The 14,053-nt window shown below is 38.5% G+C and overlaps 1 protein-coding gene across 5 annotated transcripts in view; it reads right to left on the minus strand.

Moving 5' to 3' along the window:
* Window positions 1-14,053, minus strand: part of LOC126263086 (hydroxylysine kinase) — a 217,112-nt gene that overhangs the window by 78,688 nt on the left and 124,371 nt on the right. For 4 of the 5 annotated variants that reach the window (XM_049960083.1, XM_049960085.1, XM_049960084.1 and 1 more), the window contains exon 2: window positions 12,618-12,774. In XM_049960083.1, coding sequence (XP_049816040.1) covers window positions 12,618-12,764 — 147 coding nt within the window. In that variant the 5' untranslated portion in view covers window positions 12,765-12,774. Of the gene's footprint in view, window positions 1-12,617; window positions 12,775-14,053 lie in introns of those variants that run through there. The other variant, XM_049960086.1, reaches the window with a different exon arrangement.

Consider the following 14,053-nt stretch of genomic DNA (forward strand, 5'->3'; position numbering starts at 1 on the left):
TCAGGTCAGCTGAAATCCCAAGTTCAGCTTCTGATCTAAATGGCAAGAGGTTGGTTGCTCAATTGACCATCTATCATTGTAAAAATGAAAAATTACAAAATTTTGTTTCGTGTTGGATAAATTAATGGAAGGAAACACAGCACAGAAAAAAATAACTAGAAAATAAATAAGAGGGAAAACCAGATACTTATATAGGGACAAGGACAATTTGCTAATTACATAACAATAGTTTTTCCTTTGTACTTTCATACGTCAAAACTTTCAATTTTCTCCCTGGTGTCTACTAACAACCTGTTGTAGATGTCAGCATTAGGATATACAACTCCATTCTGAACCTAATTAGGGGTGTGTAATCCATATTATGTTCCAAACAACCTACAACCAATCTAACATCAGGTATTTGCCATCCACCCTGTTTGTTTATGTAGGCAGATTCCCTTTTGGCATGGTTTTCCTGTGAAAAATCATACATGGGGGTAGCTTCCTTCCATCTGCCAGACCATCCAGAAATTCTTTTACTTTGCCCTTTCTTTGCCAAAGATTTTTATAGGAACAGTTTCAATGCCCTCACATTGAGAGTAACCTTTGATGTTATATCAAAATAAATACATATCTACTCGACATTGCACATATAGCAAAGGAGTGATGCTGTTTCCTGCAATTGATCAGTTGTGCTGATATGAGAATAGTTTTTCACTGAACACCATAGGGAGTCACTGAACTAACATTCTTCTGTGTCTGAAATCTAAGCCCCCCACCCTCTTCATCATCCTAAACAAACCAGTCTGTACTTGGATTGAATACATGCTACACACTGTCGGAAAATTTCTCTTCTAAATTATAGAGTACAGCAATCAGTCATCCTTTTTAGATTTTATTATGCAAATCCAGATTTTGGCTAGAAGCTAGCCTTTCTCAATGCACTATTTTTATTCTCAGTGCATGTAAGTCCCTGTTGTTCAGGCATAGTCACAATTCTTTGACTGAACTGTGGCTGACGCCCACTGTGACTGTCACTTACATGCATCGAGAATAAAAAATAGTGCATTGAGAATTGCTAGCTGCTAGCCAAAATCAGGATTTGCATAATAAAATCTAAAAATGATGACTGATTGCTGCACTCTTTAATTTATAAGTCACATACAGTCACTGAGTGCATCCATTTTCCGAATGGAAGGTAACCTGATGAAATTTCTCTCATCTCCTACATCTTCATTCAGATAATTTCTCAAGTAATTGGTAAGCCTTCATTGCATTTCTTTCACATGTACTGAATAAACTGTTGCTTCAGTTTGTTACACCTCGCCTTTTTCAGTACCAATGGAACTAGCACTGTTTATTCATTCTTTGTCTGATGCCACCTACAAACATTCGTTTCTGTGATAGCAAATTTTCTTCCTGCTGCACAATTGTTCATGGTAACTGCCTCATAGATCACCATTAACTTAAAATTAATATCATATTATCTGCATAAACAAATTGAACAAATTGTGAACTGCAAAGTCATAGATTTACATTTCTCAGCAGAATTATAACAATGATTCGCAGTCACTATCAGTCACTACAATTTACCATTCTTACAGCACTGACTAAACAAACTGAATGACAGTAATACAATATCCTTTCAACTATGTAGTGCTGAGTCAGCAGAAATCAGACCATTTTGGGCTAACAGTTTGCTTCATCATTTGTTGTCAACCTTAGAAATCGATAGTGCTTTGGAACAGTAGCAGCATTAGATCAGCTGTTGAACCTCATGTATCATTTGTTGTGCTGATTTTTGAGTGTTGTGAGCATATTTTATAATTTGTATCGCTTTGCATTGTATTCTACTGTTGAGCGTCTGTCCTTTTGTATAGTCAGTTTAGTTCTGACTACCTTTGAATTCAAGTGAACTGCAGTTTAAGTATGGTAGAAGTTCATAAGTCTGCCTCCATAGAAAATGGTCAGTGTATCCAACTGCTGTGTGAAGGATGCAGGTTCAGTTCCCAGGGATTTTTGCTTGGTTGAAGGACTGGTGCAGGGTGAATGCAGCATTGTGTTGCCAATGGAGGAGCTATGTGGGTGAGAAGTAGTGTCTTTTAAGGTTTGGGAAACACAATGGCCAGGGGAGTGGTGTGCTGTTCCCATTCTTCTCCATACTGTGTCTGAATGACACCTTTGGCAGATAATGACACAGTGGGCAGTCAGTACTGAATGATCCACCAGTGTCAGTACATGGACATATTTATAAAATATGGTAGATATTTATAAAAAGCAAATTATATGGGATGTATTCCCATGGCTGGCAACACAACTAAATTTGATACCTGGTTGCTGTTCTCCATCCCACATTCATTCCAGTGCTCACTTAAACTGGTGTCACTCTCATCAAGGTTGGTGCCACTACTGGGAGGAGAGGATTCTTTGTAAAATTAAGGAGATTAAGAGCTAAGCTATTTGCTTTGAATCAGTTGTAATCCTGTGCCATTATTGTGCTGCCTATATCTGGTGCAGATGTGTTTAGGCCCTTTACCAGCTTACTTGTGTTATCAGTGAACAACATGGTTTTGAAGATTTCTCCAGTATCTTGAGTAAATCATTTTTGTAGATCAAGAACAGGAGTGTGCCATGAACCAAACTTTGAGGGACACTATATTTAATGTCTTCCCTTTCTGGGTTCTGTCTTATTCCTGTGATATCATTTGTTAATTTGTTTCAAAACTGTTAAAATATGATTCCATTCCCATAAGAGGGAGGGTTTAATGCCACACCATTATACCGGGTGTTCAAAAAGTCTCTCTGCAGTGCTGTTTGATTGTTAGCCCTACATGCCGTATGCCACAGTGAATATGCCAAAATGAAACTCAGTGAAATACTAGTTATTAATTTATTGAATATTCATTTTTACTCACAAATTTTCACATAGACAGTTGCTTTTGCTGCACCCCAGAAGAAAAATCAGGTGGTGACAGGTCAGGCGATTGTGGAGGCCAAAGTCCCTGTGAAATTATGCGATCACCAAAAACATCAGCAAGCAGTGACATTGAAATGTGAGCTGTGTGCACAGTTGCACCATATTGTTGAAAATAACTGTTCAGTATTTCCCATAACACAAGTTCTCCTATGAATGGGTGCAGAATATCACTGCAGTATCGTTGCGCGTTTATTGTTTCATTGAAAAACGTGGGACCCACAATCCGACATCTAGAAATTGCAGTCCAAACTCCTATTTTCACAGAATGAAGTGGTTCCTCATGAATACATAATGGATTTGCAGTACTCCACGTGTGAGAATTTTGCAAGTTCATGTACCCTGATAAATGAAACCACACCCTATCAGTGAAAAACGTTTCATTAAGAAATCCCTTCCATTTTGTTGAACAAAGTTTTTGAACCATTGACAATAATGCAGTCTCTTGCCATGATCAGTATTTTTCAGTTCTTGCATGACTGTCACTTTTTATGGGAAAAGTTCTAATTTTTTCCTTACAGCTGTGTGGGCCATTCCAACACAAACATCGATATCCTGGGCGAGTTTTCTTACTGACTTGTTCAGACTCATGGACATTTTATGGGAAATATCGAGTAGTTTATCCTCAGATAAAACATTAGGATGACCGCTTATCAGTGCATCTGTCACTGAGCCTGTACTTCGAAATTTGTTAATCAAATCTCACACAGTATCGCGATGTGGGAGTGTTGTCTCCGGGAAAACTGGATTAAATGTTTGACGAACTGAAACTGTGTATTTACTGCCTGCTTTGAACACTTGTTGAACTGAAAACACATGTTCTTCAGTGGTTAGCATTTTAACAGTGACAAAAATGAAACAAACGAGCAGAGGAACTAAACTTAAATGTTCACGTCAACACATAACGACACACACCAATGATACTACTGACACTGTCTGAGATAAACAAAACAGTGGAATATTTGGAGAGTGCACTTGAAGGGAAGTAACCCAGGCAAGTGAACAATCATATGGCATGTGTGGCTAACAATCATACAGCACTGCGGAGAGATTTTTTGAACACCTCGTAGTTTCCTGAGTGTAGTCCTTTGATCTACATAAATGAAGGATTTGACAAGGTGCAGAAAATTGAAACAAAGTAATTTTCCTTATTTAGTTCTACCTGAACTGAGTTTGTGGGATTATATGTTACTTTCTCTGTAGACAAGTTTATGTGGAACCTGAACTGAGTTCTTATTGAAAGATATTCTCAAACAGATGAATACGTATTCCATTGAAAATCACTTTCTAAAACTTATGTGGTCTTGTTAACAGTGGATTTGATAAAAATTATTTATAGTGATGGAGTACGCAGTGACTTTATAAATAAACCTGATAGACCTGCTTTAGATTATTCATTTTTTGTCCTATTTTCAGTTCTTCCTTGGAAGAAAAAATTTTGGAAATTTGTGGTAAGTTCTTATAGGACAAAACTGCTGAGGTCATTGGTCCCTAGGCTTACACACTACTTAATCTAATTGAAACTAACTTACGCTAAGGACAACACACACACCCATGCCTGAAGGAGGACTCAAACCTCTGACAGGGGGGAGCCGTGCGAACCGTGGCAAGATGCCCTAGACTGCGTTGCTACTTTGTGCTGCTCTTTGGAAGAATTATTGGATTTAGTGGCCAATAATCTGAATTGAAATCATCTGTCTTGCTGCTACTGTCATTGAAAATTGAATATCATTTGCCCTACCCAGTTTATTTTTTTCATACCTAAAAATTACAGTTTCTTTGTTTGTGGAATTATTAATTTTTTGTGCAAAGTAAATGAATACAGTTTTTCCCTTTTTGACAACACAATGAAGAATTTTGCAGTACTGCTTGTAATGCATCTTTAAGTCTTCATTAGTACCAGTCTTTGCATAAATAAATAACTCTTTTCATAGAAAAAAGTATTTTGATCCCAGATGTAAGCCAACCTTTTTTCATCTTCCATTGTAATTGACCCTGGCCCATTGTAAAGGAAAACTAAATTCATTGTGTTATTGAAGTGTTTTCTTTAAAATTAAATTTCCAATCTACTGTATGTCCTTGGTAAACTTCTTTTTATCATTCATCTACTACATTCTCTTTGTATAGTGTGGCTAGGTCATCATTTATGATACCATATAAATGCAGTTTTCTTTTTTAGCTAAACCTGACTGAGGGGCATGATTTATTGCTGCCATTTGACCACCTTGATTGGCCAAATCATTAAGGGTAACTTTACTGTTATAAACAAAACAAATACATCTGTAATAACAGCTGCTGGAGGAAATGAACATTATCTGCCTCCTTACGTAGTTTATAAGGCCACTCATTTGTATCCAACCTGGACTGAAGGTGGAGTGAATAGTACAGCCTACAACAGAAACAAAGTGGATGGTTTGACCTCAATACATTTGAAGATTGGTTTCAGACAATAGCTTTGCCATATCTTACACGGCTTGAGGGGGTCAATGTTCTGATAGGAGACAATCTCTCAAGCCCCATTTTCTTGTTGGTAATCTCCCAATGTGAGGAGAACAATATTAAGTTTGTGTTGCTCCCACCAAATGCAGCACATGTCTGCCAGCCTGTAGACATGGCATTCTTTCACACAATGAAGATAGCTTGGCAAAAAGCTTTGACTGATTGGAAGAAAGGCAATAGGGGTGTTCTTCCAAAAAGTGACTTCCCTAAGACATTGAAGGTGACATTTCACTACATGGGTGAGAAAATTGAAGACAATGCTATTGCAGGATTTCGTGCTTCTGGTATCATGCCTTTCAATCCAGAAAAAAGTTTTTACCTCTCTTACCTGTTAGTAGTTAGGAAAATGAAACAGGTGACCCAACGCAGGTGTGGTCTGATGCCTTTGTGGAACACCTGAGATATGTTCATTATGGGTCTGTTAATTCTCATCACAAAAAAACTCGTGGTAGAAAACTGGAAGATCTCTCTGGGAAAAGTGTCCTGTCACAGACAGAAATTTCAGACAATATTGGTGTGGATGGCAAGGAAAAGGAAGCTGATGATCCCAAACTTTTGGAGCAAGAAACTGTAATATCTGAGACAACAATTTTAGAGGAATATGGACCTGGATCTTCCGAGACACCTCCAATGACACTGGTTAAGTTTCCTGTTTCAGAGACTGACCTTTCAAAATTATATGTAGGAATGATTGAGGCTATGGAACTGCATGACAACATTCAAGTTAATTTCATGAGGAAGAAAATTAGTGAGAAACAAGAATACTTATTTTTTCCTGATGTTGTAGACATGTGTGAGCCGTCAAAAGCACAAGTTGTGATGAAGGTGAAAGGAACTGATTTCTGACGAGGAAGAATGACATTTAAAACTTTCAAAGGCATTGACATCATGTAATGTAAAGTGTTGTATTAAGTAATGAATGATATGGTTTGTTTTTTTTGTATCATCATTGTTGTAGAAAAGCATTTGTAAGCTCAAAGATTTAATGTTTAATAAAGCTGGTTGGTAATATAAAAAATATTAATTGGCATGAATTAACATAAAGTTGAGGTAGTATAAATGCATTTTTCATAGTAAAATGCTTGTAAGATGTGTTTCACATGTTGCAATTCTCCTCATCACATGTTTCAAATGCAACTGCTGTTCAAAACATGCAGTGTTCCAAATCACCCCAAGTGCTGGGGTGATTTGGAACACAGTTCAGATTAAAATTTGTAGGAGGGTTATGGTAGAACATTTTCATTCTTGTAATACATTGCTGTATTTCAAATTTCAAAATTATAGTACAATATTTAGATATCAATTTTCAGTAAAAAATTCATTTTCTGTTCCATTCACCCCAAGTTATGGTATGTGGATAACACTAGGATCTCTCCATCAGTGCTATCTCCAGAATCAATACTGAAATCCCTGTATACAATCATTAAATGTTATTAGTATCAACTTTAACAGCTTAATGAAGTTTAAAATATTTGTTGTTGGGAGCCTGTTGATTGTGAGAACAATGAACTACTGTCCTAAATGTTTGTAAATCTTTTACTGAAGTACAGCCCTCAAAGAATTGTTCAGTACAATTGGTCCTACTCATTAAGCTCTATAGCAGGGACTTTATTCCATATTTTTTTGTATGTAGCCACTTCCTCTTTTCTTATGTTAAACCTACAGTAATGTAATAGTAATTGGTAACTGTTCAATTCCTTTGAATCCCATATGATGTTTTGCCATGCATAGCACATCTATGGAAATACCTTTTAGATTTTCAATTTCCTGTAGTGACGTGTGTAGCTCCTCTTTCTCTTTTACTATGTTTTGGTGGAAAAGTTCAAATGTATTGTAATTTTTACTATTTGTGATACCCAAACTGTCATTTTGTGTGTCTCCACTGATTGTTGCAACTGTGTCTATAGCTATTTGGTAGTTCTTTCTTTTGTGAAAGTTTAATCTAAGAGCTGCCTAGTGATAATATTGGGAAACAAAAATAGGACAGCTAGTACTGTGGTTAGACTGGATGCTTCTGAAAATTAGTTGTGGAAGTAACTTCTTACTAGAAACATCCAGGTATATGCCATGTCAGTGTGATCCTGTGAGGAATGACACATAAATTAAATCCATACGTGATTATCCCATTCTGTTGAGTGATCTATGAAGCATGCATTTACATATTCGACAGAATGCTTCATCTAGGGATTGTCATATAACTGAAGCAATGAAACAGTCTTCACAATTGTGCCATAAGCATGCCCAGTAATGTGGCTAAAGTCATTCTCAATTTCATGGTTGAGGGTATGGTGCAAACTGATCTTGTTAGTCCTAATAATAGCTACAGGATCTTTCTCGCCAAGATCTTTCCTCAAAGGGTCTAAATTGTAGGTAGCACTGGAATAAATGGAATAGCTGGTAATCTTAAATGAATAAGATTAATCTTATCTGCAAAATTTGAAAATGTGATTATTTTATCCACGCTGTTGACAACTGAAATAGTCCACAAGGGAAAACAGCAACCCCCCCCCCTCCCCCCCAGTGGTAACACAGTGACCCAGATAGATCACATACTGATAGATGATAGACACAAATTAGACCTTCTCAGTACGAGAAGCTTTAGTGATCCATTATAATCCAGAATTGGTCATAGTCAGGGCAATGATATTAAATTCATCAAAATAGAACACAGGCATTCTAAAGACAACTGAAATCAAAATCTAGACATATTAACAAAGGCACTAAAGAGACCTGGCAATGATATTAAATTCATCAAAATAGAACATAGGCATTCTAAAGACAACTGAAATCAAAATCTAGACATATTAACGAAGACACTAAAGAGACCGGGGATGCATGGCTTTTTGGTAGAGATGGGAATGTCAATATAAGGACAAAATTTATTGACAAGCACAATACTGGAAGCACATCCATTCACAGACACAGCTTGTAACACACTGCTGCACTGCAGTTTTTGATCAAGTCACAGGTATTGCAGCCCTATCTCACTAGAAGTGGTTGTAAGTATTGATAGCCCCACAACTTCATTGAGGAAATGAGAGAAACCATTAAACTGCAGAAAATTAAGTGTTGCACAATAGACAAACTCATGGTTCGACATTGAGTGGAATACAGTTACCAAACAAATACGCAAGGTTTAGGAAAGGACATTACAAAGAAATGCATAGGAAGGATAAAACAGAACTGTAAAGAGATACGGGGAACTGTTAAAAAATTGATTGTGAAAGAAAAGAGAAAGTGTGAATGTGAATGTTCAGCAAATGGAGTCACTGTGGAAACAAACAGAACACCATCTTTAATATCCATCAATCAAAAAATAATAAAATTAGGAAGACAGTTATATGCTTGCTATTATGGATGGTTGATATGGAGGTGTGAAAGATGATATTAATTGAAAATTCTGGAGGACAAATGTGTTACAACCAGTCAAAACCTAAGTGAATAGACAGTGTCAGAGAATATCTACAGAAAATGGGAACAGAAACTGGAAGGCTTTATCAAAAAAGGGATAGCTGACAAAAACTGCGTAAGAGGCTAAGCTCCACAGTGTGTAGTAAGTGCTGGCTTTAAACTAAGTTAACTAAGTTATGAGACAAAACAGGCAGCAGTTGCTGTCAGTAAGAATGTCACTGTAGTTTGTAGCCAGAGTTTTAATCTGTCTGTGTGTGTGTGTGTGTGTGTGTGTGTGTGTGTGTGTGTGTGTGTGTGTGTGTGTGTGTGTGTGTGTAATAGTGCTGAAATTTGATTTAAGATTTACAGCACTTTCATCTGCAACAAGGAATATGTTTAATTTCCTGAAGCAAAGGTTAAGAAAACAACTGTACATCAAGGTAAGTGCAGAAAACACCAGAAAAGTTATTTGCTTAAGAGTATAAAAATAATGAACAAAAGTACAGATGAATGGAGATAGTCTCCATAGCTAATGACTCGTGTGGAGTTGCTAGCCTCCCATCGGGCGCCTCCCCAGGTGGTGGATAGGGGAACGCTCACCAGATATGGTGGGTACTGGGGAAATAAAATACCCAGGGTGGACCAAAACTAGCAAGCCTCAGCCCCTCTAACAAGGGAAGGGAGTTGGCGGCAGGAAGGGCATCCGGCTGTAAAAACATTGCCAAAACAAGAGGAATGATGGATGCTTCTCAAGATAAATGTTCCGGAGTAATAGCCTCCCATTTGGATCTCTGGGGGAGGCATTTTGTGAAGGATCCAAAGGTGTTCAAGATCAGAGAGGGAACTCTAAACGTGGGAACGATGACGGGAAAGGGAAGAGAGATAGTAGACATGATGCAGAGGAGGAAGATAAAGGTTTTGTATGTGCAAGAGTCAAGGTGGAAGGGCAATAAGGCAAAGATCTTAGCTGAAGGCTATAAGCTACTTTATAGTTGTGCAAGCCCGGAATCAAGAAATGGAGTTGGAGTTATTTTGCACAGAGAGCTTCAAGAAGAGGTATGTGAAGTCAGCAGAGTAAATGATAGGATCATGTATGTTAAGATGATGTTTGGTGGAGAAATGGTAATAGTGCTGATAGCCTATGCACCCCAAGCGGGATGTTTGGAGGATGAGAAGGAAAAATTTTGGAGATATTTGGATGGAGTAATGGTCAGAATACCAGAGAATGAAAGAGTGATAGTCGGAGGGGATCTAAATGGTCATGTTGGCAGAAGGAAAGGTGGGGAAGAGAGGTGGCATGGAGGATGGGGATATGGTGAGAGAAATGAGGAAGGAAAAAAGATAGTGGAGGTTTCAGTTGCTTTTGATCTAGTGATTACGAATACCTACTTCCAAAGAAAAAGAGAAAAACTAATAACATACAGGAGTGGCGAAAATAAAAGCCAAATTGATTACATATTATGTAGAAGGAAAAATAGTGGGGAGGTGCGAAATACTAAGGTCATATACGGTGAAGGAATAGCAACACAACATAAGTTGATTATAGCGGATAGTGAGATGAAAGTATGTAAAAGACAGAGGCCCATAAATCAATGTGAAAGGAAAATTAAGTGGTGGAGATTAAAGGATAAAAATTTGAGAGAGGAGTTTTGTGAAGAAGTACTGGGAAAGGTAAAATTGGCACAGAGTGCGCAGGAGTGGTGGAAAATAAATAGTGCTGTTATAAGGAAGACTGGGGAGGAAGTGTTTGGGTTAACATCTGGGAGAGGGGTGCCGAAAGATAAGGAAGCATGGTGGTGGAATGAAGAGGTGCAGAAGGTTGTGAAGGAAAAGAAAGACACTAAGAGGAAGTCGGATATGTCCGGAAGTGCTGAGGATGGGCAAGCATTCAAAAGTGCAAAGAAGAAGGCAAAACGAGCTGTGGCTAAAGCTAAAGCTGAAGCTGAATCAGTAAGGGAGGCATATGAACAACTACAGAAAAATTACAATATGAGACAACTGATGCGGGTAGGCAAATCAAGAGATAAAGCTTCTAAGGATCTAACAGCAATAAAACAAATGAAAGATGAAACAGAAATAATTCTGCATGACCATCGAAAAATAATCCAAAGGTGGCTGAATTATTTTGAGAAATTGCTGAGTGAAGAAAATGTAAGAGTAAAAACTGAGGAAGGAGGGGCAAATGAAGTTGAACGGGCAGTTGAAAAGATGAAAAATGGGAAGGCAATTGGCCCAGACCAGATCCCCGTTGAGGTATGGAAGTGTCTCAGTAAAAAGGGAATTGAGCTCCTTTGGGATTTAATGAAGATTTGGTGACAGGTGGAGATGCCAGATGAGTGGAGTACTAGTGTACTGATCCCAATATTCCAATATTTAAGGGGAAAGGTGATGTGCAGGACTGCAGTAACTATAGAGGTATTAAACTGATGGCACACACAATGAAAATTTGGGAAAGAGTTATAGAAGAAAGATTACACAAGAAGACTGTGGTGTGTGAAGAACAGTTTAGGTTCATGCCTGGAAGAGGAATGACTGATGCAATACATGCTTTAAGGTGGATAGTGGAGAGACACGGGGAGCTACAAGCCGATCTACATATGGCTATCATTGATTTGGAGAAAGCATATGACAGAGTCCCAAGGGGCAAAATATGGAGAAGCATGAGAGAGCAATGCATGCCAGAGAAGTCTGTGAGGTTAGTGAAGGAAATGTACAGAGGAGCAATGACACAGGTGAGAAGTAGTGTGGGCCTGACAAAGGATTTCCTAGTAAAAGTAGGGTTACATCAAGGGTCTGCGCTTAGGCCCTACCTCTTTGACCTAATTATGGATGTGCTGGTGAAAGATGTGAAGAAGGAAGCACCGTGGAATATGATGTTTGTGGATGATGTGGTTCTTTGTGAGCAGAGCATCAACAGACTTGAGAAAAAGCTGGAGGATTGGAGGAAGGCACTAGAAGAAAGAGGGATGAAAATTAGCAGGACAAAGTCAGAATATTTAGCACTGAAGGATGTGCAGATGAGGTCTTGCAAGATCCAGGATGATGAGCTGAAATCGGTCTGCAAATTTAAATACCTGGGGTCATACATACAGAGGGACGGAGGACTGGAAAGCGAGATACAACACCGAATAAATTGCGGTTGGAACAACTGGAGGAAAATGAGTGAAGTGTTGTGTGACAAGAAGGTGAGCATTGGGTTGAAAGGGAAAGTGTACAAGTCAGTGGTAAGGCCTGCTATGATATACGGGGCAGAGACATGGCCAATCACAGTAGCCCAGGAAAGGAAGATGGAAGTGGCGGAAATGAGGATGCTGAGGTGGATGTGTGTGGACAGGATTAGAAATGAATTTGTTAGAGGAGCTTTGAAAGTGGGACCCATGGGGAAAAAGGTACAAGAGAGCAGACTAAGGTGATATGGACACTTACAGAGAAAAGGGGAAGAGTATATTGGAAACAGAGTTGAAGATATAAAGATTGAAGGAGCGAGAAGGAGAGAAAGACCGAAGATGAGGTGGAAGGATAAGATATCCGGGGACCTGAGGGAGAAAGGATGGAAGAAAGAAGAGGCAATGGATAGAGTTCTATGGAGGAGAAGGATCCAGAAGAGAAACGCCGAGCCTACGTGACGTGGGACAAGGCGACGATAAAGAAGAAATAAGAAGAAGAAGTCTCCATAGCTAATGAATAAAGCAGAGTTTCAAAATAATTAAAAATTGCAGAATTCGGTAAATCCATAAGAAAGAACTTAAAATGTTTTAAGCAGAAGTAATAAAACCTTTAAGTGGAAATTTTTATCATCATAACCATTGAGTTCAGTAACTGTTACTTCTGGCAGCCCATATAATTTGTATGCCAACTCTGCTGCAGCCTCTTTATTTATGTCAGGTCGTATCCTTTTTCCAGGCTCCAAGAATTCATTCATTCTTTGCTTCCTGTAAAAGAAAATAAATATGTTTCATTGTCAAACAAAAAAGTGTTTCTCAAGCATGTAGAGCAAGTGCAGACAGTTTTCTTTGCTGTAATCGATAGTATTAACAAACACTGTCAATATTCAAACATTACATCAGCAAACTAGTCTACAAAACACAATCAGAGCTATTGTCACCTATTTGTAAAGCATTTATAGTTTTGTTGTGTTAGTAAAATTTCATCTCATCATGAAGGGTGACCTTCGTACAGAGTGAGTCAGTGTTACCTGGTGTTTTTGACTCTGTAGTAAAGGGTGAGTCAGCATAGTGGAGGGACGTGCTTGGGCTCATTGTTCTCCCCTACAGCAGTAGACTAGTTTCAGTAGAGAGATGGACTGTGCAACACCGTGTGCTCGTCATAGAAACGTTCTTTAAAACTGCAGAATCTGTGGCCACCCCTCAGAGGGAGTTCTGTCTCCAGTTCAGCATTAATGGTGCAGTTACAGCCCACAATACCATTCTGCTGCAGGTTAAGAACTTTCATGACACAGGCTCTGCATTGAAGGAAAACCCAGGAGGTAGTGCATAGATGGCCATGCACCTGAAAATATTGAAGTTGGGCATCATGTAATTCAACAGAGCCCCAACCGATCTGCAAGATGACAGTCACAGTCTCTTGGGTTATCAAATTTATCCATTCAGTGCATTTTACACTGTCTAAATTTTCATCCCTTCAAAACTGTGATTGTTCAGAAGTTGAAACCTTGAGATTTTGTGATATGGAGACATTTTGCTGAAGTACTGAAACAGATGTTAGAGAAAGAACCTAGAATTATGATTTTAATGTAAGATGAGGCTCATTTTTACCTATACCATAGAGTTAATAAATAAACAACCCTCAGCAAGTGCACCAGCACCCATGGCATTGTTATAGGATTACAGTGTGAGCTGTATTAGGGAAATTTGGTGTCATGCGGCATTATTTCTTTGAAAAAAATGGGAGAGCCATCACCATCAACTCTGAGTGTTATTTGGCCATGTTGTGTGAATTTCTTATCCCAGAGCTTCATCTCCATGGCATAAAACATCAAAATGTTTGGTTTCAGCAAGATGGTGTGACAGCTCACACTTCCACTCTGTGCGTGTCTGAAGTAAGGTCGTTGTTTCCTGTGAAAGTGATATCGAAGAGAGGACATGTTGACAGGCCGTTCCCTTCTTCAGGCCTTACTCCATGTGACTTTTTCTTGTGGGATTTCATCGAGAACAAAGTGTACATCAGAATCCATGTACTGCTATTGAATTA

This window comes from Schistocerca nitens, chromosome 6 (assembly GCF_023898315.1).
Source record: "Schistocerca nitens isolate TAMUIC-IGC-003100 chromosome 6, iqSchNite1.1, whole genome shotgun sequence".
NCBI classification, from domain to species: Eukaryota; Metazoa; Arthropoda; class Insecta; order Orthoptera; family Acrididae; genus Schistocerca; species Schistocerca nitens.